The sequence below is a fragment of the Atractosteus spatula genome, chromosome 14 (genome assembly GCF_055471065.1).
Source record: "Atractosteus spatula isolate fAtrSpa1 chromosome 14, fAtrSpa1.hap1, whole genome shotgun sequence".
NCBI classification, from domain to species: domain Eukaryota; kingdom Metazoa; phylum Chordata; class Actinopteri; order Semionotiformes; family Lepisosteidae; genus Atractosteus; species Atractosteus spatula.
In genome coordinates this window covers 25,378,018-25,405,247 of record NC_142719.1, presented here as the reverse complement: position 1 = coordinate 25,405,247, position 27,230 = coordinate 25,378,018, and the positions used below count along the sequence as shown (strand labels likewise).

Genomic DNA, 27,230 nt, shown 5'->3' with positions numbered 1-27,230 from the left:
TTATCATTATACTCATATACAGGTATATGGTATGACGAAATGCTATTTAGCTAGCTCTCAGATGATAAGTAGTACAAAAAAAACAACAATACCATTGTATAATAAAAGAAAGACAGAGACAACAGGTAATGTGCAAAACAACGACAGGCAATGTGCAAAACAACATCAGATGTGCAAAAACATGCATCAACAGAATATAATAAAGGATAGAAAAATTATGGGGAGAGAGCTTTTTGACATGTAAGGTAGAGGTAGATTTCAATATGTGTTTGAATTTTTGGTAAGAAAGAAGGCACTGTGACATTCAGATCGTAGGTGAGAGAGGCTGGGAGTTTAATAGTTTGATAGTGCGGGGGTAAAAACTGTCTCTGAGTCTGGTAGTCCAGACCTGAATGCTCCGGTACCGTTTTCCAGATGGTAGAGAGTCATACAGTCTGTAGCTGGGGTGTCTTTGATGATGCTTAGAGCTTTCCTCAAGCACCGTCTGTCATAAATGTCCTGTATAGATGGGAGGGCAACCCCAGTGATGGACTGGGCAGTTTTCACCACCCGCTGTAGGGCTTTGCGGTCAGCAATACTGGAGTTGCCATACCACGCTGTGATGCAACCTGTCGGTTGTCTGTAAAAGTTAGGATCTGGGGACATATCTTAGCCTTCTTCAACCGTCTTAGGCATTGTTGCACTTTCTTGATCAGACAGGTGGCGTTGAGAGACCATGTGAGGTCCTCGGTGATATGGACGCCAAGGAATTTGAAGTTACTGACCCTTTCCACTTCAGTCCCATTGATGTGGATAGGGGCATGTCCGTTTTGCAGTTTCCTGAAATCAACGATCAGCTCCTTGGTTTTGCTGACGTTGAGGGTGAGGTTGTTGTCATCACACCACGTTGTAAGGAGATTGACCTCCTCCCTGTAGGCCTTCTCATCATTGTCTGTGATCAGACCTACAACTGTGGTGTCATCGGCAAACTTGATGATGGAATTGGTGTTGTGTTTGGCCTTACACTTGTGGGTGTAGAAGGAGTAATTAATAATAATAATTGTTAATTACTCCTGTAATAATAATTACAGTATATAGCGCTTTTCTGGACACTCCACTCAAAACGCTTTACAGGTAATGGGGACTCCCCTCCACAACCACCAATGTGCAGCATCCACCTGGACGATGTGACAGCAGCCATAGTGCACCAGAACGCTCACCACACACCAGCTATCAGTGGGGAGGAGAGCAGAGTAATGAAGCCAATTCATAGAGGGGGATTATTAGGAGGCCATGATTGGTAAAGGCCAATGGGAAATTTGGCCAGGACACCGGGGTTACACCCCTACTCTTTTCGAGAAACGCCCTGGGATTTTTAATGACCACAGAGAGTCAGGACCTCGGTTTTACGCCTGTTTACAGTATAGTGTCCCCGTCACTATACTGGGGCATTAGGACCCACATGGACTGCAGGGTGAGCACCCCCTGCTGGCCCCACTAACATCTCTTCCAGCAGCAACCTTAGTTTTTCCCAGGAGGTCTCCTATTCAGGTACTGACCAGGCTCACACCTGCTGAGCTTCAGTGGGCTGCCAGTTGTGAGTTGCAGGGTGATATGGCTGCTGGCCACGAGTAGAGTAATGGAATAAGCACACACCCCTGGGGGCTGATAAGTCTGCCACACAACAGGCACAGTTTTACACTATCTAGATTTCAAAGGGGGGGGTGGATGTCACTTCTGTAACTAGCTCAGTTCACTATACATTTAAAAAGTGAGGATTAAGCACACCACAGTAGTGCATTGCTGCCTTGCAAACTGCCTCATATTTTAATTCCAGACCTGGGGAGCTATATGTGTGGAGTTTGTATGTTCTCCACATGTTTGTAGGAGCTTCCTTTGGTTGCTTCGGTTTCCCCCTACAGAGACACATTAGCAGGTCAATTGTCTTCTGGGAAAATTGGCCCTACTATGTGTGTATCTGCCTGGAGTTGAGGATGTATCCTGCCTTGATTTCAAGATAGGCTCCAGCTTCCCCATAACCCTGACTTGGAAGAAGTGGTTCAAAAATGGATGGATATATTTAGTGATGACCTGCAAAACAAGCTTTTATACAAAGCATTTGGTGTGTGAGAGATGAGGCATTTCTGCTGGGACAGAGACATGTGGCTTTACTCCATGTGTGGTTTACATCAGGGTTGCACATGGATGGTTTTATAGATTTCTCTAAAACACCAACACCTGAAGAATTGGGGAAAGGTGTTAAACTGCAGTGCAGTTAACACCGGAAGTAAGGCCATAATTAGATCAATTAGATTAGGGTGTCCCAACAGCAGTGCTGCTGTGTCTGTAGGTTCCAACTAAGTTCTTAATGACCTAAATCAGCTTGCTGTTGACTTAATTGGACCAGTTTGACAACTTCTTCCAGATCTTTAGGTGTTGCTGCTTTAAATAAACCTAGGAAAGCTGGTAGTTATACCAGACTAGCCTGGTTCTTTTATTGATCTGATAAATTTACACTACTTTTTGCAAAAGAGATGGGGTGTTGATGGCAGTTCTTTGGGAAATTCTAGATGAGATCCCTTGATCAATGAATTAGTGTCCACATAACAGGAATTGGTCGAATTCTTTCTTTTTATGTAGCTTTGTTTTGTTACAAAACATTTGTAAGTATCTGTGAATACGGGTAGCAGATAGTTGAGGATGTATCCTGCCTTGATTTCAAGATAGGCTCCAGCTTCCCCATAACCCTGACTTGGAAGAAGTGGTTCAAAAATGGATGGATATATTTAGTGATGACCTGCAAAACAAGCTTTTATACAAAGCATTTGGTGTGTGAGAGATGAGGCATTTCTGCTGGGACAGAGACATGTGGCTTTACTCCATGTGTGGTTTACATCAGGGTTGCACATGGATGGTTTTATAGATTTCTCTAAAACACCAACACCTGAAGAATTGGGGAAAGGTGTTAAACTGCAGTGCAGTTAACACCGGAAGTAAGGCCATAATTAGATCAATTAGATTAGGGTGTCCCAACAGCAGTGCTGCTGTGTCTGTAGGTTCCAACTAAGTTCTTAATGACCTAAATCAGCTTGCTGTTGACTTAATTGGACCAGTTTGACAACTTCTTCCAGATCTTTAGGTGTTGCTGCTTTAAATAAACCTAGGAAAGCTGGTAGTTATACCAGACTAGCCTGGTTCTTTTATTGATCTGATAAATTTACACTACTTTTTGCAAAAGAGATGGGGTGTTGATGGCAGTTCTCCGGGAAATTCTAGATGAGATCCCTTGATCAATGAATTAGTGTCCACATAACAGGAATTGGTCGAATTCTTTCTTTTTATGTAGCTTTGTTTTGTTACAAAACATTTGTAAGTATCTGTGAATACGGGTAGCAGATAGTTGTAGTGTTCCCATTCACGAATTACAGCCCTTCCTCACCCATCAACACACGTTTCTGATGTGAAACCTTCTATATAAACAGCTTCTTCTATGATATTATATTTTATTTATATTTGACACGAAGCTTTAATTTGTAAACTTTATGGTTCGTCCTTGGTTTATTATTCAGTTAAATGTCAACTCCCATAGTCGTTATGTTAGGTTTTTGATAGTTTCTTTTCGGCGTAAATAAAAACAAAAAGCGAAGTACTCTACCTTCTGTGCGTCGCCAAGTGCGTGCATTTTTTTCTTTCAGGCAGTTGCTGAGGCAGTTACGGGGGTCCTAGTGTTCATGAATACGCTTCGTAGGAAATGAAGTGTTGCAAGCTATGCTCGGCAGAATTATGCGTTTGTTAATGTTTACGCCTAAGGCAAATTTTGTATTCCAGGGTACGTTTTTTAAGATTTGCAACACACTTCTTTCCAGACAGTCTTCTAAAATGGTAAGGATGTCCTTACTTTTGGGCTTTACTCGAATACCTTTGCCTGTAACATCAAAGGGTATCGATACGAATTAGTAAAGCAAAGTACGTTAGTGAGTCATATTGCTAATATCCAGTTATTCGTTTAGTTTTCTTAGTATAAGTTTACGCAGTTAAAACCTACGTAAACAACTCTAACTTTTAAGTTTAATTTGCAGCATTCTGCAAAATGAAACGGGACACTCCCACTCTAGATTTCAAAAGTAAAAATACGCAAACAACTCGCTTTGTTATCGAAGGGTTTTATTATAATGTGATTTATTAAACGGGATATTATGCAGCTGTCGTGGCTAGGGGAAAACGCCAGGTTCCTGCTTTTCCTTACACAATAACTACTTTTCTCTTACTGAAATGCAGTTGTGGGTCGCTAAGAGTACTGCATGTTGTCTTTAAAGAAATGCGTGATGTACATTATTCCCGATTATATCATATACATCACTACAATCATATAAGTACTTAACCAGGACACAAAAAATCTTATTTTTTCCCTTTGAGTTCCCCAGCCCTCAACTCCAGTACTGTGATTCACAAAGCTGTCACTAATTTTAAGTATAAGATGTACATTTAAACGTTACATAAAAACGTTTATGAAAAGGATAAGAATTCCTCTCTAGACATAATCTATATTATTACATGACGCTGCTATCTTTTCTCATCACTTTAAATCCTTCACGCCAATAAACTTCTTATGCTGGTATAATTATTGACTTGGAGTCATTAATCATTGCTCAAGAGTATTTAAAATTAACTCAAATGTATTTGTGAGGCAGCTGTACTATTGCAGCTATCAGGGGAGAGCAAAACCAAAAACTAATCTTCCATATTTAACTTGATGGTGAAAGACCTTATTGGGAACAAATTAACACATTGAATTTATTCTTAATGCATTTCTACAAACAATATATTTTAAGTAATTAGATTTCAACTGGCTTGTTCAGAAATTTGGCATGACCTTCTATATGCTGGTTATAAAAGCACTTAGTAGTTTTGTTTTTTAGATAAAATAATGTTTTGGTTATATCACTCTTTACATTGAGTAAGTGCTTAGTCTTCTATATTCATTGTCAGGTACTTTAGTTTGCCGTCTAGAATAATAGATAATTTGTGGTTAAAGAGCTGTTACTATTGCCAAGCATCTGTAAATAGCGGCGACTGCCTGTATTATTTTAACTATGGCATTTGGTGCCCCCTACTGGAAAGTTTGAAAGTGTTTTAACAAAAAAAGATTTCAGTGAAGTAGCCTGTCTGGCAATCCATATCAGCTAAATAAAAAAAGGACATACAAAATCCAATCATTTTTTTTATTTTCAAATTTTACATCATTTTTTGTTGCTGTAATCCTAATAGTTTGCCCACTTAGTTAATCAAACACACTTGAAAACTTAAGTCTTCATGCTTTGCCACATAAACAAAAGCCACTGGTTGCACAGCTGCAATGGCTTATCAGATTATATGAAGGGCACTCCTCCTGCTAACCCTCTTCTGTGACCGAATGCACTTAGCCGCAGTGTTGCTGGCAACAGGGCTGTTTCGTAAACGCCAACTGTATTGCACCTGAAGCCTGTATTTTTTTCAAAAAGTGAAAATATTTAGAACAGGACAAGAAGGTAGCAGACCCCAAAGAATGTCTGAGAAACGAGACTCGTGTTTGATTAACAATTGAGAAAGTAGTGCAGTGGTGCCCACTGGGAGAGCATGCAACTGATCTTACTTTAACTTACTTTAAAACTAATAACTTACTTTAAAAACAGAGTGCCATCCTGTTTGTGGGACAGCTGCTCTAGAAGATGATCCAAGATTCATTTTCTAGTTATTGAATCTGAAGGCAACATCCTTTAATTGCTTATGTCTCACATTAGGACAGGGCATCCAGGTTTTAAAAAAGAGTGGGTTTAGTATTTTTTATGGGCACTGTACAGTAGATTTTTGAAGATTTCTAGCATTTCTACTTAGGCCCCATTGTGTTTTTACGATCAGAAAACTTAATACTCAGTGCAAAGACCTATGCAGTTTGTGCCCAGCGTATCACATTTGAGCAAAGAGTCAGTTACAACACAGTCTTACAGCAAAACGTAAAAAAGTAGACAGTCAGTTGGAATATGTAGGAATTGGAATGTTCCCCCAGCAGAGGGCGCAACAAGCCAATAGGTTCTTATGGGGTCCCCACGTTGATGAAGAATTTAAGGATAAAAAGTTACTTATAATGATGAGGAGTCACATAACACTGGATTATATTTATACAACCCAAAATGAACCATCTTAATTGTGGTAGAGGTTAGAGGAATGCTTCACAGATCGTTTTGTTTTAAAAGTGGTTTTGTAATTTAGGCTGAGACCAGGCAAATGCAGGCCTTTTCTTCCTTCCAGAGAGGCGAAATAATTGATTCAGTCATATCGTGTGTGAGTCCCTCCATACGGCACGGAAGAAAAGAATGCTTTACTTGAGCGAGCAGCGAATTCCTGAAAAGAGCGGCCATCCCTTCTTTTCCAGGCCTCCGATTCCCAGTGGCTGTCGCCAGGAGAGAGGGAACAGCTGCTGCTAGAGCTGAAAGCCACAGGTTGGGTGGAAGTGGAAGACCGGGATGCCCTGTACAAAGAAATGAACTTCAAATCCTTCAATCAGGTATTCTGTGATCGACAGGACATCCTGAGCTGGCGTATGAACTCTTTCCTCTGGTTGGGCCCTGGCAGGTTCACCAGCGACGCAGTCAATTATTTCCTCCTCACTTGTCCCATGGGTTTCTTAGTTTTGAGAGCCCAAAGGTGGTGTGTTATACTTGTTAGATTGTACCTTCAGTCCCCTGCTGGTCCAGCTTACGAGTAGCACTGATTGTTTCATTTAAAAAAACAAATTATACCTCAGGTCGTACCAACCTGAAACATAACACCAAGCCTAAATTTTGTGTTTTAATTCTATCAGTTAAGCCTTCTGTTATGCTGTGTATGTTTTTGAATTTAAGCATTAAGTGACAATATTTTTACCACCAGTGGCATTTGACAAGGTCACTTCCTTTACTGCTGCGCTAACTTGGGTTTAAAGTATTATTTTGAAAGCCACTGTTAAATTGACAGGAAGGCAGGAATGAAAACCAACACTGGCAATAAAAAAGTACTGAAATGAATAAAAAGATTAATCAAAGCAGAAAAAAAGTTATGTGAAATAACTAAATGTTGAAAAGATTATGCATGGTCATACATTTGATTAAAATGCTCTTGGAAACTTTAGGTTGTGGAGTTTTGAAAAACCTGGTTGGACATCTACTGGGAGTTTGCAAAGTTGACCAGATGTGTAAAATTTACAAGTAACACCTGTGCCTTCTTCTTTGTAGACACAAAGTTTGTTTCTCCCTACTACCAGTATTTGTTGCACTGTAACAAATTTATAAGGTACTCTTGATTGGTTTTGTCAAACTCCTCCATGAGTGCCATGATTAATTACCCCACAAAGAGCATTCAAAGACCCCTCATATGTTTGTCTCATACTTCACATTATATACTTAATGTATAGGCCAGCTTTTGCCCTGCACACTTAGCAGCTGTTGAATTTGATTTGTTTCCGTGAGGTCAGGAGAGAGATGGCTGGCTGCATTAGTGTCGGAAACAGGCGTATTCGTGGCAAAAGCATCTATCGTGTGACTCTGCTCAGTCTCTCTGACTGCTGATTGGTTGCAGGTGTAGCTCCAGTCAGTTGTTTGACCTTCAAGAGCAACCAAAAGGGGATTGTCTAGTTTGTGTAAAGACATTCTTAGGATTGTTTAACAGTTTGGTTTATCTAAAAACAGAAATTTGGACAAAGCTTGTGGTGTTAAATGTATTCATATATATATTTAATTGCATTTTTTTTTCTCGGGAAGGTTTCTAATGTTTTTTTTTATTCCAGATTTGTTAAATTACTTTATATTACCAAATTAAGTGAGATATTTTAAGATTAAGGAGCTCAGTGAGACGTTTTCTTTTTGAACTTTATCCTCCATACACTTGGATGTGCAGTAAGTTATTCACAATACAATTTGACGAAAGTGCTAAAACGATGTGTTATTCAAAGACAGCTGCACTCAAAGCAGCTTTAAGGAAAAAAACATTCTCTGGTTTTCATGGCAAAATTCTAAAAAAAATCCTTTTTAGCTTCAGCTTTCAGAATATCCATGTCTTCATGTTAAAGTGCTGGCGGTGCAGGAAATGCGTTCAAATCACACATGTGCAGCTTTAAATAGAGCTAGAGAACTCTAAGACATGTTATGACTTGGCCATGTGATGCCATTTGTAATTTGTATTTTTCTTCCAGATTTACAGATGTAAACGGCAAAATCTCAAGGCCACTTAGCGGACATCCGCTAATCCAGTGGTTAGTTGTTTTAGCCCCTAATGTACTCTGTTTTTACACTTCCACGTGTTTGAAGTGGAGGACTCGGCTCTGACCTTTCCCATCTGCTCCTCTCGCAGTAAAACTCTCCTCTTACCCTTCCTTGTCAAACCAGATTAAGATGAGAAAATCCAGAGGACCGTTTGGCAGCAATTTGGGTTTCGATCAGAATGATTTCTCTCACAAACAATCAAATGAGATAAAAAGTTTCATCTGCTTCAGAAACCACTAACAGTCCCATCATTCCTAACAGTTTGATATTTTGTTTGTGTTTCACGAAAAAGCAGGCAAACTCACGTTGTTCCAATTTGACATCTTGTGCCATTTCTTCTCATGTATTTTCACTGTTTTTTTCCTTTCATTTGGAGACTTTTCCTAGTACTTTTCTTAAAAGGGATTGAGATGAAGAGTGACAAGCTGGATGATTTCCATTTGCTAGTTATCTCTAAAGTGATGGACTAGGGGAAACTAGATCCCTCAGAGTTTATAATGAGAGTCACAAATCCCCTTCCTCAAGAAAAGAGACATTCCCTACAGGTCCTCTTGGGGGAGCTTGTATTTTGCCAATTATTATTTGAAACTAGCTGAAGAGAGCTTTGCAAGAAAGACAGGATTCCATATAGAGCTGCCAAGAGAAGGATAAGCAAAAATGTTTTTTTTTAATATTTTTTTCTTGATGAGGACAAATTGAATGCAGTAAGTGGAAATCTTAGTATGTTATAACAAAACCAGTAGTCATATCTTTGTGCCAAGTGAAGTATGTGTCCTAGTTTTAAATAGGTTGTGAAGTAAATTTAAATTATTTTCCCTTTTGAATAGTGACATTTATAATTAGTTTTGAACATTTAAATCCTTTTTCTGGAACAACATTTGCTGATTCTGTTCCAAACATTTCTTTGGTGGACATTTCTATGTATTGTATTACTGATCTCAAATGTAAATTATAAGCATTTTAAGAATAGAATAAAATCTTTGGGTTCTGTAAAATGTTTTGCTATTTGAATTTGAGTGATTCTCCTATTTTTCTGGGGAACTGGGAGTGCACAAAAAAAATTAAAATAAGAAAATGCAATGATTGATTTATACAGCTGTTGAATTGATAGTTTAAGTTTATTTTGCCTACTGAAGACTCATGAATTAAAAGTGAAGAAAATGTTTGAATACTTTGTTTTTACCTTTGGGTCTGTGGAATGCTAGAGTTTAAACGTTTGTTTAGCTTTCTTGGCTGTAGAAATTTCAGATTTATTTAAATGTATTAACAATGACAAGGTCCTAATATTGTGTACTGGTGGAAGCTGTTTTACCTTAATTTCACTGTTGCACTTGCTTCAAACCATGACCACATTATCTTAAATGACAGCAGGTGTTTAATGGTTCTAAATTACAGAGTTTGGAAATATGTTCTGTTTGCTGGTTTTTGAGGACATGTCCAAAGTTCACTCAGATCTTTGTGTCTTAACAGTGTTTGCTAGTGGAAAGGGTTAAAGTGTATGTGCAGACACTCATCTTTAGGGAAGCACCATTACTGGGATTAGAGATTCTCTCTTACCCTGAGAGAAAACTTGCCCTGCAGCAGCTCTAAGGGATAACTTCAAAGTTTTTCAATATCCCTAGCACACACTTTTTTAGACCTTTTCTCCTGTTTTGTTCTCCTAAGGGGGCATTCAGACAAATCTCGGGATGAAACTGCCTGTTCTAGCCGCATGATTTGCTGTGTTAATGTTAAACTAAGGTGTTGTAGAAGTAAGCCTGGTCCCAGGGGCTATGCCTACACAGGCCATTTTCTAAATGACTGACAGTGCCTTCAGTGTTGTATAGTGTTCTGTCGCTTATAGAAAGCAGCCACATTTTCAGTCCCGTGCTGTTGTAACTCCCACAGAACTTCGCACACAATCTCCCACCCACAGCAGGAAAAAGGACCGCTTATTAGTAATCTGTTGAAACGTTCTGAAAAGCTGTGTGTTACTGGGTCCCTGGAGTTAAAGCTTCTCTGTTCAAGTTCAGACATGAAAGTTGATGTTTTAATACTTAATAGACAACCGTAACAAAAAGATAAGTTTGGTCTGGTACCAAAACTGGATGATTCAAAGGGAGAGCCTGCTCCAGCAGTAAGCACAGGTGAGTAGGAGCTTGTTGCGTCTACAGTTATGTAAAAGGGAGGGCTAGTGCAGAAAATAGTCCTACCTAAGGCTGAATGGTGCCAGTCTGTTTGTCTTTATAATTAGTGATCCCTCTGTAATTTGATAGCTCAGATTTTAAAATGTGGCCCGGAAAAGTGTTTTGTATGGAAAAAAAAAGATTTGTATCACTATATGGTCAGCTTTGTGGGGGACCACAGATGTAGCCTGGCAGTTGTTACTGCGAAACATGACTTCATGTTGGATTTGTTTTCCCATCCAGCTGTCCTTTTCTTGTAAAGTTTTATGAAAGTCCTGACGCCCTCCTCACTGTGGTACTGTGGGTTCTTGTTGGATCCATGTTCAAAGATTAGTGCTGGGGGAGCTGAGCGGTTGGTGAATCTGCATACATTTAGCCTTGGCAAGACGATATCCGTTTTTAAGCTCTATCCCGCACCGTGAAAAACTGATCTGTAAATAACAGGCACGTGTTTGAAACTAGAACTGTATTTTCACTTCACCGCAATGTGGGTGTGCCAGTCTAATGTCAAATTGTCTCATTCAGTGTTTTATGACAATCATATGGTAATAACCAGAAAGTGCCCTTAAAGCAGTACGAAGGGAAACACTTGTTTTGGCCAGTCAGGTGTTTCTGATTATTTGAGACGCGGGTCTGCGTAATGTTACATCAAATTACGCAGCCCTGACAGGATGTGAATTATTGTGGTTTAAGGAGTATGTTCCATATGATGGAAGATGAACAAAGGACCAGAAAGGGAGCATCTTTGACCTCTGGTTGCTAAAATGTTTGAAGATGAAAGTTCTCAGTTCAAGTGCAGCATTGAAAGCTGGCAACAACTGCACCTCCCCCTCATTTGTAAATATTCTGCCTCTTTTTTGTGCTTTTTTTGTTGCCATAAAGCACAGCATTAGTAAAATATCTTGGAATAAGCTGACAACTGCAGAACCCATAAAACGGAAAATCTTTAGGTCTGTTTTAAAGTGACAGTTGTTTTAGATAGTGATTTCATAGTGTAAACTTCTCCAGTTTGTGACACACCTTTATATTATGCATTTTCAAATACCTGGCAATGGTTTTTGGACTTTCGTTCTTTGTTTTCCATTTATAGGCAAGGCATATAACAATAATATCCGTGGTCTCTTAGCAAACTTAGTTTATTTTTTTTAACTTAAATTAATCTTTTATTGAAACAAAATAAACAACTCTGCTTTTTGTTTGTCTTTCACTTTTCTTGCACTATGCTCTACTGGAACCTTTTTTAAGCACTTTCAGATTGTATTGATCAAGAAAAGGTGCTACACAATAAATTCTGTTCTGCAGGCATAAGAGATTGGATTAAATAATAGCTAACCTTGCATTGGAGAGACTGCTAAACTTACTAACTAAAAGGGTCACTGTAAAAAAGAATGAATCATGAATCCAATTTATTAGAAAAAACTAATACATTATATTTATATAAGTGTAATAAGTAAAATTATTTATTCATATTAGTAACACATTGATACTGTATATTAAGTAGTAAATTTTGACTGCTGAATTTGGAAAAGACCAGAATGAACATTCGACAGTGATCTGCATAGCTGCCTATATAATAATTGCTATTATTTTTAATCAAAGTTGAAAAAAAGCAGACACTAGTTTGAAATTGGTGGCAGGCTCAAGTTGCAGGAATATGGCAATTACTTAAATTGATCAGGAGATGGCTTCCTTGATAACCAATTAAGTCAACTCGCTGCTCGTGTTACATCACGTGGACAAAAATAAAACTGATTAGAAATTGGTTACAACATACTAAAGGCTAAACATAATTTTCTCTTCAAGTAATTCTGTTTAATAACGATTGAAGGCGGGCAAATCTACAAATATGGCCTCTATGATGGCTTATAAACAATAGTGTTTCAGTTTATTTAATTAGCTGAGGAAGTATTTAGAGGCTTAATTGAGATTGCACTGGGAAATTGCTCTGAAATAGCAGGTCTTGATTTTTCTTGGTTGGGGACGTGTGTGAGGGATTTCACTCTTCTTTGTGGATAATTAAAATAACCATAATGACTCCCTGGATGGCAGCTGATTGGTAATCGCATATGTAACCAGAAATTTGAAGATTGTAACTTCGTTTCAAAGCAACATGGTTTCCACAGACTTACAAATTGCACTTGTTTAAAACAAAGGCTGTTTTCTAAGATGACATTTAAGAATTGAATTTTATATTACCTCTAGGGTGTTCTTTCAAACACCACAAAGTATTGTTTTGACAGAAAATAATGAAAAATGCATTATACTTAGTAAAAAACAATAAACGTCTAATAAATTCTAATGCTTAATATTGCATATGTTGAAAATGATTACATGTAGCCCAAGTATGCACATGAAATTTAAAAATCATTTGGAAAGTAAAATCTTGATTCAAAACATTTGACTGTTTTGACCCTTTTCACCCCAATTAAAATTCTTTTGTTTTCAGTTTTTCTTATTCTGTTTCTTATTTAGGCTTTTGGATTCATGACTCGAGTGGCTTTACAGGCTGAGAAAATGAACCACCACCCAGAATGGTTTAATGTTTATAACAAGGTAATTACAGTAATCATTGACCATTTAATTCTCAGTTTTGACAAGTGAATGTGTGACAATGCAGTAAACGTATGAGCTAATATGTTTGTAAGATTTGTATTTATAAATTGCCTCATTTCTGTAAAAGCACATTGCTTTCACTGTTCTTTGAAATTATAACTATCAGAAGAAATATTAAAATCTGTTCTTATGCTAAAGACTACTGTATACAGTAGGGTTTTTTTATTTAATGGAAAACATTTTATATCTTAATCCTGAAGGCTGTGTTTCATTTTATGATCCATTATTAATTCAAAATGACTACTTGTAGACATGAAAAACGGGCCTCAGAAAATCCTTTGGATTCCAAGTTTAGTCTCTGAATTATTGTGTGGCTCCCTGACTTTATTGTTAGGAATCCTGTTATTAATCCCCCGTTTATTAAAATAGCAGCAAGACTGGACAGCTTTTGGGCTCTTAATTTACCTCTCTTATTCTATTTGAGCAATCACATGTTTTGGAAATTACTGTGATTAAATTCATTTGCTCTTTTTTGTTGCTTTTCTTCTCCTTTTTCAGGTTCAGATAACACTGACCACTCATGACTGTGGTGGACTCTCAAAGAGGGACATTAAACTGGCCAAATTTATTGATAAAGTGGCTCTTACTATGTAACATTATGATTTAATCTCAGTTTTATATGAGCAAAGAGTGTAATCTGGTAATATTAGATCATCTGGAAATTGTGCAATTTTGAAGCAGAATGTTTTTTTTGGTGTTTTTTTTTAGAAAAACAATATTTTTCTTCCTCTGCTTATAGATTTTTTTAGTTGATCCCATTTTTTTCCACAAAAATATTTAAACAGGTAAAAACATGACAAAGCAAAGGCTTTGATTGTGAAGTCTTTTGGGAAAGCAGTATATGTTATTTTAGTGAGATATACTGCCCTTACCTGCAAAGTTCTTTTCTATTTTTATTTTATTACATACAATCTACTGTGATTGGACTAGAAAAAAATTAAGACACCTCTGTTTCTCTTCTTGCAAATTTAACTGGAATGTTGTTAATATAATTAATGACTATTTTAAGTATTTTATCATCTCTGCTGGCTTAATATCACAAAGTACCCATTCTACAATGTATGATGTACAAATAAAATGTAATACTTCTCTTTTATTTTTTGTAAGTTTTCACTATGAAATAAGATGCACTGTCAAAATAAACATTACAAAATTAATTGTAAGTGCTTTAACACAATCATGGAAGCATTGATGCACAGACCTGATCAGCCTCTGATAGAGTGCTGTGTTATGTTCCAGCCACTCCTGTAACTAAGTGATGAAGGTTGTTGAGGTTGATGGGACAAGTTGTCCATACAGATGTTCTCTTGGACTCAAGAGCTCATCATTGTTATCTTGAAGTCTTACCACTGTAATTCTAGTGTGCAGTCTTGCATTGTCTGCTGCAAAGTCAACATTCATGGATTGACTTGTAGGATTGGATAAGCTATTGTTTCAGTACTTTGTTTTGCATTGAGGAGCTATAATGTTGTTCTCGATCTGCGTGAAAAGTGGTGGTTTTTGAAAGACATCATCACACACCAACTGCCCAACTGTTCATTGTTATGGCTGTTTCTCAGCTGTCAACATATTAATGTTGAGCGGCCTCTGAGCATGCAGATAGTGAGCTACATTGATTCTGCTGATTCTGGGTTATTTCTTCCTGGAATTTCTCAGGTTGTAACTAGCACATTCTAACAATGATTACAGGTAGGTAGGAAAATGATAGATCCATAGCAACTGTGGAAACTATTACTTTCCAAAATGTGACCTTTTCCTAATAGTCACTTTCTACTTTCTCCAGATTAGTCTGCTGATTGTTGAAAAAGAGCATCTTATTCTTTGTGCAACTTCTCCTGACTGGCATCCTTCATAACAGTAACAACCTTACAACCTCCATTACTCATACAAGGCATTATTATATATTTTGGCGCTTTTGCATTAGTAGATTAATCTTGTCTTTCTAGTGACTGTTTAAACAAACTCTAAAGTTGTTAGTTTAACTAACAAGATATTTGTTAACTCAAATATCTAAACACTAAGCACAGTGTATTTTATGAAAACAATTGTTTGTTATCCTAATGAATAGTACTACTAGATCAAGAAGCCTGTTTTCTCTTAAAATGTACATAATATAATGTACTGTATGTTCCCAGTCAGCTATCAGTGTAAAATGTAGACTGTTTGTACTTGCAGTGCACATCTGTATACTTACAGTTTTTCACTTCAACTGTAGCAGTGGTAGAATTGTTGTAGATTACAATTGGTAGAGGGATGAATCCCTATCTTCTACGACAGAAGTTCATCATGTTTTACAACCATCTTGCTTTGTTGGAGAGCAACTGTTTTCATCAATTTATATAACTATTTGTGCCATGGATACTTTAGAAAAATATAATGAATTCTGAAATTTGAATTTCTGAATTTAACTGATTTAGCAGTGTATAACTAAGGCCTTGATTCGTTTTCTTTAGATTTGTCAATTTTGATATACCTTTGTCATCCAAGCCTGGAATAGATTCTAATGGGAGGGTTACATTGAAACTGTAGACATGTTGTAGGACAAAAATCCAGACTGACATGAAAAAATTGTGAGCTAGTTGAATGAAAATTTCATTGAAGGTTCTAACGCAGTTTGTATATTGTGCTGTCTGTGCAACTGGTGTACCACTATTTGGTAGGTATTTACTAATTGTATGTTTTGTGAACTCAGACCACTTCATTAGATCAACCAGACTCTTGCCATGCTTCACAGCCAGAGAGTGCTGAGCTTCCAAACCTTGTTGATCCTTCAAGAATGTTTTCAGTTTCTTAAAGACCACAGTAGTAAGTGAAATGTCCTTTTCAATTTGCACAAAATGTAGTAAAAAACTAAAAATGCACATTATATATCAGTTAAAACCAAATCAAACCATGTTTCTGATTGACAATACAATGGCAGCAGGTTATGTTCTTGATTGAAAATGTAAAGTATTTTTAACCAACTTTTGATAGATAAATTGAATAATGAGGGATTCTGTTTACTTTTATTTTGAATGATGTGATTGAAAAACTGTAACTAGATGGCAATTAAAAGGATAATATTGAAATCATTGAAGGGGCTAAATGCATATTTTATTACTTTTTACTGAATTGAAGGTAGCTGCTTGGATTTTGTAGAAATCTGCTTGAAATGCTAATGATGTAAATGATTTAAATGATTTAAATTTAAATGTGCGTATTTATGGTATATTATAATACATCAATGTGGCTTTTAAAGATTGGGTCATCATTATTAAGGGTTATTGCAGTTTCATCACTATTACGTAAAACAATCCAACAGTGTTTGTGTAAAACAGATTAATAATTAATAATAATTGCTTACACTTATATAGCACTTTTCTGGACACTCAACTCAAAGCGCTTTACAGGTAATGGGGACTCCCCTCCACCACCACCAATGTGCAGCATCCACCTGGATGATGCGACGGCAGCCATAGTGCGCCAGAACGCTCACCACACACCAGCTATCAGTGGGGAGGAGAGCAGAGTAATGTAGCCAATTCATAGAGGGGGATTATTAGGAGGTCATGATTGGTAAGGGCCAATGGGAAATTTGGCCAGGACGCCGGGGTTACCCCCTATACCCGATGTTTGTACTTTACTCTAAATGTTAAAATTACCCACTTAAACCCTTGTATTCTGGTGGGGTGGTCATTGATTCCCCTCTGTCACCTGTATTCCCTTTACCTAGGCTCACTCTGTGTGTGTTAAATATTACTTGTGCGAGTAACTGTTCAGTGTAGTGCCAGGTTGTCATGGTAACTGATAAAGGCCATAAACAAAACGCAGCAAAACAAAAAGAGCCTCTCATATGTTTATAGCACAGACAATTTACACAGAAGAGTTGATCAAACTGTGACTTCCACATCATCATTGTCATACTGTCATAAAGACAGTAGACCAAATGTTGCTAAATGAAGCATGAGATATAGTCTCCAGATAAGATACACTTGACTAGGTGCTGACCCCGGATTTATAATTATTTTCAGCTTTGTTCATTATTGTTTTTTCCACTGCCAACAGTACAGAATGAAATTTACTACTTATTACTATTAAACACAGCATTAGCAATACTTCAAAACCTAGAATTATCTAGGTAACTAGTAATGTTAATCTCAAATCTTAATTTAGGTTTGCTTCTATGGAGAGTTAATCATTACTGAAGGTAGTCCGTCACTATGTTAAATTACGTTTAAAAGATATTTATATGTAAATTAATATGTGAGTAGTATTTTTTCTGCTAATAAACGCTAAGTAAAATTAGAGTGGGTAGTCTCAGATTATGACGTAAATCGCGCTCCTTTCTGTCATGCAATTATGACCTCACAATTACATGAACGAAATAAATTAGTCGCTGGTGTTGCTGGACTTTTTGCGTCTTGAAAAAGCTGGTAAAAGAAACTTGATCAAAGATTAAATTCAACAATGGAAAACGACGCTAAAATTAAAGGAAGAAAAAGCAGTGAATTTCTTATCGATGGAGCAGTCAGTCAGATAGCTCTTCGGCGATTCTCTGATTGGGATACTTCAGGAACAGGGTTGGCTTCTGGTAAAAAAGTGTAAGTAGAATAATACTAATGTTAACCAAACTAAACTAAGATACTTGAACCGAGGAACACGATGCCTGAATTTAGTGGCGAATTATGTCTTCTCACAGCTTCTGAAGCTGAATCTGGGAAATCAGCTAAATCCTAATTTTCTAGTTATACTTATTTTTTAAATACATAAAAATAGAAAAAGGGAGAAGTGTTGGGAGAAGTGTGGTCAACACTTAAACTACCCAGTGAACACCATGCTCGTTTTAAGAAGCATAAATTTTCAAATACGATATATGGCAATGTCTTTAGATGAGAGATTATTGTTGTATAAAAATAAAACCAGAGTTCAAATGAAGGAAAATGAAATCGTTATACTGAACCTTTGATAAACCACTCCTTTTGTGTTCAATATAATGAGTTTAATTTATAAAGAATTTCACTGGAATGCCCTGTGTGTGTACAAACAGGAGAAAGGATATCGAATTCTATGATTACATTTCCAACATAACTCAAAAATCATTGTTCAATGGCATCATCATGTCGACAATTTTAATCAACGCCCTGTTCATGGCGCTGGAGACAGACTATGACCTGAAATACAAACTCTACGGCTTTTTTGAGGTGGGTGAAGTTATATTATCTCCTGTACGTTATTGGGTAATCGTGTGCAGCAATTGCGTAAGAGATGAACGTAGGATAGTTCATGAAAAGAGCGAGTAAAAAAGGTTTTTATACGTTACTTTCCATCTGTTAAGGTGATATTTATTTGTGGTCTTAAATCCCAATTCCATAAGAGAGCTGAAGACCTATCCATATAGAACATACAAAATATCTTCTTTTGACACCAGACGAAAATTTCCTTTTTTTAAAAGAAACGTATTTGTATATGTGGAAAGTTGCCTACCAAGAGCTAAAATAATTTAAAGGAAATCACAAGAGTTATTTTCCTGAAACGTACAGTTTGCAGGAGATTTTCTGGGTTTGGATCAAGTGGACCTAATTTTCCTTATATTAAAAACGTCCTTTTGATGTTTATAAAATAATTTATAACACTTCTGAGTCAACGAAATCCATGGACAGAATCGTTGTATTAGAATTGTAAGTCTATGGTATAAAGTTAATGATCGCATCTGAAAATGGTTAGCGTTTGAACGTTGTTACAGAACTGACTCTTTTGTGCACAGATAGTAGACGAGCTTTTTCTGGCCATTTACACCATGGAGTTCTTGATGAAAGTGTATGTGGAGCCCAAGGGATATTGGAAGAGCGCGTACAACGTGTTTGATGCCTTTATTCTGACCGTGTCCTTCATTCCACTATTCATCAGCGGGACAGGGATGCGCTCCCTCAGCTCCCTGCGCATGCTCCGCGCGGCTCGCTCCTTGAGAGTACTTAAGACAGTCTCCTTTATTCGGGGTTTGCAGGTAAATGACCGTGCGAATTATTTTTCTTTTTTGATTTTCCAAGCTCACATATACAAGTCCATTAATAGTAAATCGCAGATTTCCACCTTCTTGCACGTAGTAACGGACGATCTGTTTTGTTTTTCGAGTGTCTATCGTCCAATTATATAAAAAATATTTCCTGTTGTCTTCCAGTACTGAGCATTACTATTCTATACAAAGTCACGTTGAAATTTATTACGCACAATAAAAGCTGGATGATTAAATGACTGGTTTTCAACGAACAATTTGGGCCAACGAACGATTTCTGATTTCAGGCTCTGATTTCAGCGCTGTTCAAGACCCTGAAGAGTGTGGTGTATGTTCTGGTATTGCTCTTTCTCCTTATGTTTATCTTCGCAATAATTGGATATTACTTCTTTGGGGATCCTGTTACTGGAGACCCTCAAAACTGGGGTGACCTGGGAGCTGCCCTCTTCACACTCTTCAGTTTAGTAACTGTAAGTACAGCTGGGGTGCAGACCCTATGGATATCAGTATTTCATTTGTTTGGTTAATCTTGTATGCTGGACATACAGTTTCCAAGACTAAGATATACGCTGAATAGGCCCAAATTGGCTGATTAAAACTCCCCTCTTCTACTATCTTGTGTTTCCATAATGGAGGCCATCAGTGCTGAGGGATTTCTTGCATTAGTAATTTAAATAAACAATAGCAAGTCAGAGACACCTTTCAGCACAAAAAGTATTTTTTGGATACTTGTGAGAAACCTTTATTTTCTAAAAACAAACAGGGAGGCTTAATGCCACAATAAGGTTTACCAAGGACCTCATAAGTATTTTCCAATCATAATAAAGTGGATGAAAATACAAAGAAAATGTGTTCAGCTAGTTTAATTGTTTTTTATGTCTTTCCAGGTTGATGGCTGGACAGATCTGCAGAAACGCCTGGATGATTTGGGCTTTACTTCCAGTCGGGCTTTTACGATCGTTTTCATTTTGCTTGGATATTTCATCTTCTTTAACATGTTCATTGGAGTGGTCATAATGGAAATTCATGTATGTTCAGTTCTTGGTTTTCAGTGGTGGGGTCGTGCTGTAAAATGCATTTAGGAAAGGGGTTGTTGGTTTTGTTAGGCCTAAAGTTAAAAGACTTCAGTTCCGTTAGCTGCACTCCTGAATTAGGAAAAAAGAATTGATTTTACAGCAACTAACTGAGGAGCCAGATGTGGCCCTTCTGATAATTGCATCCAGATGAACTTTAAAACCAGGCATCCATTTCTTCCATCCATCCATTTTCTGACTGCATCATCCACTTTTAAAGTTGAGGGGTGAGCTGGAGCCCATCTCGGCAAGCACCAGAGTTCTCATTTTACTTATTCTTTTTTAGCATTCCTTGATTCAGAATTCACTGCAGCACCACAGCACTCACTAGGACAAGAATAAGTGACGATTGAGCACCAGTCACTTTTCTGCATTTCTAGAAAATGCTTTGAATATTACCAACAGTATTTGTGGTCAGATATGTCAAGACTATGTTGTCCTGCTGGACAACTCTTTGCATAGCCCTACAGTGTGATATTTCTAGGGATTTCTGTGGAGGGAATCGAGCCTCTTTGACTTTTGAACCCCTTTGCATTGTTCGGTTAGATCCCCAAGCAAAAAACATTACAATGAACAAAAGTACTTCTGTACTTAACAAATAACAACAGATAAGTTGCTTTGGATATAGTAAACAGCATGTCTGCTGAACAAAATTGCATGTTATAGTTAACAGCTAAAGGGACTATTTTTCTTACATTTTCTTTTCAAAAGCAGTTATGCAGGTTTGCAAGGTTTGTGGTTATTTATTTATAGTTCTCTTATTCAGTCTGTAATGTTTTTATGGCTCTGTACCAACTCCTCATTGGTTTCAAATAGTTAAAGATGCAGCCCAATGACAAGAGAATCTGTCCTCGGCTTCCATAGCTGATGTTCCATACAGTTTCTTCCACTGTTTTTCTGTACCATCCCTACTGAGTTGTTGGCATTTTACAATACTACCACATTCCTATGCTACTTACTCAGTCCCATGAAAAAAATAGTTTCCTTTAGTAGACAAAACTGCAACTAAAAGTTAACACTGGTAAGAGTTTCACATTTGTATGTATAAAAATAACATTGGTCAAAACTGCATTCATCTATCCATTTTGTAACCACGTTACTCAGTACAGGGTTACAGGGTAGCTGTAGCCTATCCTGACAAGCAACAGGCACAATGCAGGGTACATCCTGGACAGGACGCCAGTCCATCTCAGGGCACACACAAACACAGACACAACATACTCACACCAGGGAACATTTTCCCAGAAGCCAGTTAACCTAGCAGCGTGTCTTTGGACTGTGGGGGGAAACTTCAGCACCTGGAGGAAACCCATGTGAAAATGGGTAGAACACACAAACTCCACACAGACAGCACCCAAGGAATTCAATCCAGCGCCAGAATGCTGTGAAGCAGCAAAGCTAACCACTGTGCCAATGTGCTGCCCCATCAACTACATATATAGTATTTTAAGAATATTTCCACGTTTGTATGTCTTAAGTGTCATCCACCATATTTTTGCTCAGTTTTGAATTTTGCTTAACTCTGATTAACCATCCTTTGCCATTTATATGCTCTCCTATTTTGGTATAATGTTGGTATAATGTTGGTATAAAACCTGACTAGTTTAATAACTATACCAGAATCTAAATATCTAAATCATCAATATAATTTATGAAGAATAATGATGCTAATATATTTCCCTGTGGCAGTAAATATATTGCCCCAAATTTAAGTGTTAATCTGTGTTAATCTCTTATCTCCTCGGTTTTCTATTCATTAACCTGTCCCCTCCCCCAGCCCTTACAAGCTGAGCAGTTTGCACATGGGGTCTGCTATCTTCCGCTCACACCATTTTGTAATAAACTTTAGTTTTATGGCAGAAGGCACTGGGTTTTGGCTAATATGTCTGGGTAAACTGTGGAATCTGTTTGCCTTTTAGTCCTCAGGATGACAGCAGAACCAGAGGATCCAACACAACACTGAAACAGAACTATTTCATTTCTCATCTTTACACAACGGGTGACATCCTTTTCCAATATGTGTTTTACCTTTCTCTGCTTGCCACACCCTAGGTCAAACTGTCCAAAAACCCAATCTGTTTTTCACCTTACCAGGTCATGTGGTTTCATTTGAGTTGGGAGTCAATTAGCTGTTAAAATTGAGTACATTTTATTGTTGTCATAGAGCTCTACTACACACATCAGATTCACAGGGCCCCATTATTGAAATAGTAGTCCTGGACACATTCCTGATGATGCCAGTTTTTTGTAGATTCCTCTTTTGTGGCCAGTAGGTGTGAGATATCTTCCTAAACCACTTAACTGAGAGGCTATGTGGGTAAAACTTCCTGACATCCTCTTTCTGGTGAGATAGAAACCATCTCATTGACCATCTCATTGAGATTCTTGAAGATGGGTACCACAGTTGAAATGGAGATCTTTCATGGATTTTTATCAGTCTCCTTTTATACCCAGTGGCTTCCACAAGCTTGTATACAATTTCTAAGACTGAATGTTCCAGATGACTAAAATTGTTGCATTAAATGACTAATTTTAGAATTTTATAGAATTAAATGTACAGTGTTTTCAATATATATGTACAATATTTTCAATATATTTACAGGCACTGAATAAATATGAACATTATGTATTTAGGAATGTAATTATTGTCACAGGTATGCTATTAATATACCCAGTACATCTGTTCATACATTTCTATTAGATATTAATTAATAGATTCTGTAGCTATGTCAGCTTTATATTGCTGTCCTTCAGGCATATAAATGATTTTTGGGACTATTGTACATAAAGCAACATATTTTTTGTTTTGTTATAAATGGAAGCAAAAAGCTTACTCTTCCCCGTCTATAAGCAGTTATCTGGGTGCATTTTTTATGTCTATGCATATCTCTTGATTATCTAAGATTGCCATATAAGGAATCCAAAGTCTATTCAAGTTTTTAATTTTCAATGTGCAGCATTCGACAAAGAGCTTTGAGAAGGAGGTACAGAGTGAACGAGAAGCCTCACTCACGCAGAAGAAGCAGGCAATCCTGCAGAGGCAGCAGGAGGAAGTCCGACAGCTCATTCAAAGCCACGTGGGTCTTTAGGACTAGACAGGAAGGATCATGTACACCACAGCTTTCAAAATTTCAAAGTTCTCAGCATTTGAAAATTGAATCCAATTGTTTTCTAAGGGCAAAGTGAAAACATTAATTTCCATTTCCTTTGTTGAGTTATTGCACAGATTTGATAAAAAATCAAATAAAGTAAATGGTATAAAGTAAGGGGTTCGTCCTTATCACAAATTGCAGAGGGTGTGAGAAAATTGAGAAATCTTCATAAAAAGCTTAAATGTGTGCATAAGTGTTTAAGCACTATTCTTATGTACTGTAGATTTTAAGAGACAGATACTTTGCAGATAATAATTGTACTGATGCAGATAATTTACTACTTGTTTGACTACTTGTCTTCGTTCAAGATCCCATGGGTTTTGCGTTTTAAACTAGTTTCTTATTTGTGTAAAATTCCTTCCTGGAGTTTGTTATTTCATTTTTCCTATATATTGATATATCCTTTAAAATGTTTAAAGATAACATAACAGCAAGGGGTACTTAGGACTTTTATTAACTGCAGACAAAAAAAATTATATTGCAAAGAACTCCTTCCTTGTTTTTTGTCTGCAGACAAGCAACGACCATAAAGATTTCAGCATGCTGGTGGAGCAGTTCAAAAAATCGTTGCGGCGCACTGATTACATGGTTATGGAAGATCTTTGTACAAGCATGTCATTCATAGATATCTACTTAGCATCTCTGGATCATCAGGACAGTACTTTAAATAGGTGGGATACCATTTTCGGTACAATAGTGTAATTCACATTCCACAAGCAGATGCATGCAAAGGATTAATCATTCTCCAGTACAGCCACATTGTTTCCCTGCAGATCTGTTTTAGCCATGCTTTAAAATGTTCTGTAATTTAAGTTAATTGAATTATGCTAACAATACTGTCCTAATGATAGCATTTAAATGGTGTTCAGAGAAAATATTTTATAAATATCAGTGCCTTTTAGAAGATTGGTAACAAATGTTTTGACCTCTTTAATCAGCTTTTAAGTAGATTATTTCCAGCCCCTTCCTTAGTTCCAACTGAACTGAAAAATTTACTGTTTAGGAATCCAAAAATTAGTAGAGATAGTTCTTGAAAGACACTATCTCTTTTCACATTATAAGTGTGTGAATTTAAAGTAGTATTAAACATACAATTTCTATGTATGTATTTCATCTCTGCACTCAATGGATGCAAACACTTTCCCTGGTTTCCTCTCGAATATTTCATCTAATTATTTAAATTAAACCTTTATTTTAAAATAATCATCTACACAATCATTTTTATCTGAGGCACTTTTACAAGTCATAGTAAAAAGTGTATTAGGTTTTAGATAGAAAACAGATAGATTTAAATTGACCTCAGTTATTATAGAAGAAAAGCTGTACCTGATATGACATTTTGTATGGTCTGCAGTGTAAACCTGAGTGTACACAGCTTTACCCGAAAGAGTAAAAAAAGTGATTATTTCCTGATTCAAAAATTGTCCATTAAGACTTATTTCCACCATTGTCTAATATAAGTAAATTTCTTTCCTTTATTGTCTGCTTGTAAGAGATAAATAAATACCTCAGATAGAAACGGCTACTTTATTTTTTAAAAGTACACATATTTTCATTGTTAGTGAACCCATAAAGATAGGAGTGAATACAAAATCATAAAGATAATCTGATTGATCATTCCTTTCAGGTTGACGCAGCTTTATTTTGAAACTGCCTTTGTATTGAGTCAGATTTTGGAAGAGGACTTGCGTCAAGCACAGGGGGAGAAAAAGGCAAAAATCCTGGAGGATAAATGAACAAACTAGTGGAATCCTGAAGAAGTTGAACCTCTGTTTTTCACAGAAGCAAATAAAAGCAGCACTTGTCATTTGTGTTACTTTGTTTGGGTTGGCAAACAAAATGTGCACTGGGAACTAGAATCTGATTGTTAGTCCTGCAATCACTTATTAACGCATCACATTATATAATGTATGAAATTGCGCTATTTGACTATCAGAGTGATTTTGCGTACCCACCACAGCAAGCTGGTAATGTAATATATTTAATACAGTACGTTTACATAGAATTCTGTTAACACAGGCTGTGTTGTTTTGTCCGAAAAGTTATAATGACATACTCCTGGATAAGGGAATTCAAATTCAGTGTTCCATTTTCCTAGTTCCATTCCTGGAAGGTCAAGTTTCCTTTGGGTTTTGTTCCATTACTAGTAGTCAGTGAAACAATTCTCGTAATTATTTTCTTAGACAAACATAGGATTCTTCCTTAAGGTTTTTTATAGTTGATTCCTCAAAACATTCACATCATTAATGGGGTAGCTACCTGTAAAACTGTCGGAGCCTTGTCAGACGACTGGAACATAAAAAATGCTACAAATAAAAGGAGGCCATTGGGCCTACCTGGCTTGTTTTGTTGCTTGAAGTTAATTGATAAAAGAATCTCCTCCAGCTGTTTCTTCATGGAGGATGGGATAGCAGTGGCTTCAAAACATGGTGGATTCCCATAATTCCATGTGTAAAAAAATACAGGTCTGCATTTTTCTCCTGTTAGTTATAAATAATAAGAACAACTGTGTACCAAGAGCTCTAGTAAAACAAAAAACAGAAGACACTAGGCCTTGCAGGAACTACATTTTAGACCGCTGTACTACATTAAAAATATTATATTAAGTAGTTTTGGATAAGAAGCACAGGAATAGTATTTGTAAAATGTAAAAAAATTGTAAAAAGTTTTGTTGATATATATAATGTACAAAAGGCACTGAGAGCAGTAGCCTATTGCCATTAATACTACTCTAATGTGTCAATAATTCAGATATGAAAGGTTGGTACAGTATTATAAGAAAGATACTACACATTGATTATGTGGTTAATGGAGTGTGAGTCAAAGCTTGGCACTGAGAGAGGGGCCAATAACTAAAGCTCTATAAAGTTGTTATCTCAAGCCCATTTGCGTAATTGCTATAAACCACATCATACCATAATTTACGGCGTTTTCTGTCACTCGAAATGAGACACTGCAGTGGCAATTACTTTTAGATGATAGATTATTTCTTCATGCAGACTTCTAAAATAGCATTTTATCAACGTACGTGCAAGGCCTTTGTAGTTCAAGTGTCCAATTACGCTGTAGCAGAAAACCAACGCTTGTGCTGCATTTACAGTGTATGTACTGTATGACTACGCGCGCGTACGTTTGGGTGCGCGTATAAAGTGGGAAGGAGGAAAAAGGGTAACTTCATTCAGAGCCTTCATTTGTGAATATCTCAGTTTTTCTCCACCCTTGACAGTTTCCATAAGAACTTGTGGTTTTCCATTTTTACTGTAGTCATAAAACAACTTAAACAAACAATGAAATTTCAACGTCATGCTTGATAGCTCAAAAATTCCCAGCAGCCAGTTCTAGACTGTGACAGCCTACACAAAACCACGTAACTGTTTGTAAACGGTATCCTGTTATAGTATAACATTCACCAGCAACAGTACAAAATGCAACAAAAAAGACAGCATTTTCTAGTTGCAAATAGAATGCTGGCATTGGGCTTGTATTATTTTAAACTCATGCAAAACTGATTAATTGAAATCTTATATACTGTGTTTATTATATGTGATGAGTATTATTAATACTATCCCATTATCAAACTAATTAAAGGACGATCAAAATAGCCTTCTAGAAATAGTTATAATGTTAAAACACATTTGTCTCGATCAACGATTTATGTTTTATTGAGAGTACTGTATTACAGTTTACAAAAGAGACTAATGAACGTTTCAAGTGCTAAACCTTCTGACCTATATCGAAAATATTTTTTACAAGTATGAATTCAAAATTTAAGGTTTTCAAATGAAACTGGGTAGTTTTCTTTTTAACTCAACATGAAAATCCCAAGTTCCTCGGAAAACAAAGTCCATCGATCCAAATAATTACAATTTGAAGTATATATCAAATCAAAATTATTTTTACCTTTTAAATTTATAGGCTGGGTTCCTTCGGTAAAATCGCTTATGATCTTTTCACGACTTATTTAATTGATTTTTGATTGA

At 36.8% G+C, this 27,230-nt stretch overlaps 2 protein-coding genes across 2 annotated transcripts; both read left to right on the top strand.

Annotated features, from left to right (window-relative positions):
- Positions 1-3,703: 3,703 nt before the first annotated feature.
- On the top strand, positions 3,704-14,127 carry LOC148820958 (pterin-4-alpha-carbinolamine dehydratase 2-like). Its single transcript, XM_088933122.1, has 4 exons — positions 3,704-3,861; positions 6,392-6,523; positions 12,893-12,973; positions 13,532-14,127. Exons 1-4 carry the CDS (start codon positions 3,748-3,750, stop codon positions 13,625-13,627), a joined length of 423 nt encoding a protein of 140 aa, XP_088789248.1. The 5' UTR covers positions 3,704-3,747; the 3' UTR covers positions 13,628-14,127.
- A 3,352-nt stretch (positions 14,128-17,479) lies between these two features.
- On the top strand, positions 17,480-24,986 carry LOC148820957 (cation channel sperm-associated protein 3-like). Its single transcript, XM_088933518.1, has 8 exons — positions 17,480-17,613; positions 18,060-18,213; positions 18,777-19,016; positions 19,313-19,495; positions 19,913-20,053; positions 23,056-23,175; positions 23,764-23,921; positions 24,878-24,986. Exons 1-8 carry the CDS (start codon positions 17,480-17,482, stop codon positions 24,984-24,986), a joined length of 1,239 nt encoding a protein of 412 aa, XP_088789644.1.
- Positions 24,987-27,230: the final 2,244 nt, after the last annotated feature.

What these genes read in the sequence shown, in the direction of transcription:
- LOC148820958 (XM_088933122.1), top strand. Translation starts at nt 3,748, where the DNA reads ATGCTCGGCAGAATTATGCGTTTGTTAATGTTTACGCCTAAGGCAAAT. An exon ending in CCAGACAGTCTTCTAAAATG is followed by an intron (nt 3,862 to 6,391) that starts GTAAGGATGTCC and finishes CTTCTTTTCCAG; the next exon opens with GCCTCCGATTCCCAGTGGCT. An exon ending in ACTTCAAATCCTTCAATCAG is followed by an intron (nt 6,524 to 12,892) that starts GTATTCTGTGAT and finishes TTTCTTATTTAG; the next exon opens with GCTTTTGGATTCATGACTCG.
- LOC148820957 (XM_088933518.1), top strand. Translation starts at nt 17,480, where the DNA reads ATGGAAAACGACGCTAAAATTAAAGGAAGAAAAAGCAGTGAATTTCTT. An exon ending in AACTCTACGGCTTTTTTGAG is followed by an intron (nt 18,214 to 18,776) that starts GTGGGTGAAGTT and finishes TTTTGTGCACAG; the next exon opens with ATAGTAGACGAGCTTTTTCT. An exon ending in CACTCTTCAGTTTAGTAACT is followed by an intron (nt 19,496 to 19,912) that starts GTAAGTACAGCT and finishes ATGTCTTTCCAG; the next exon opens with GTTGATGGCTGGACAGATCT.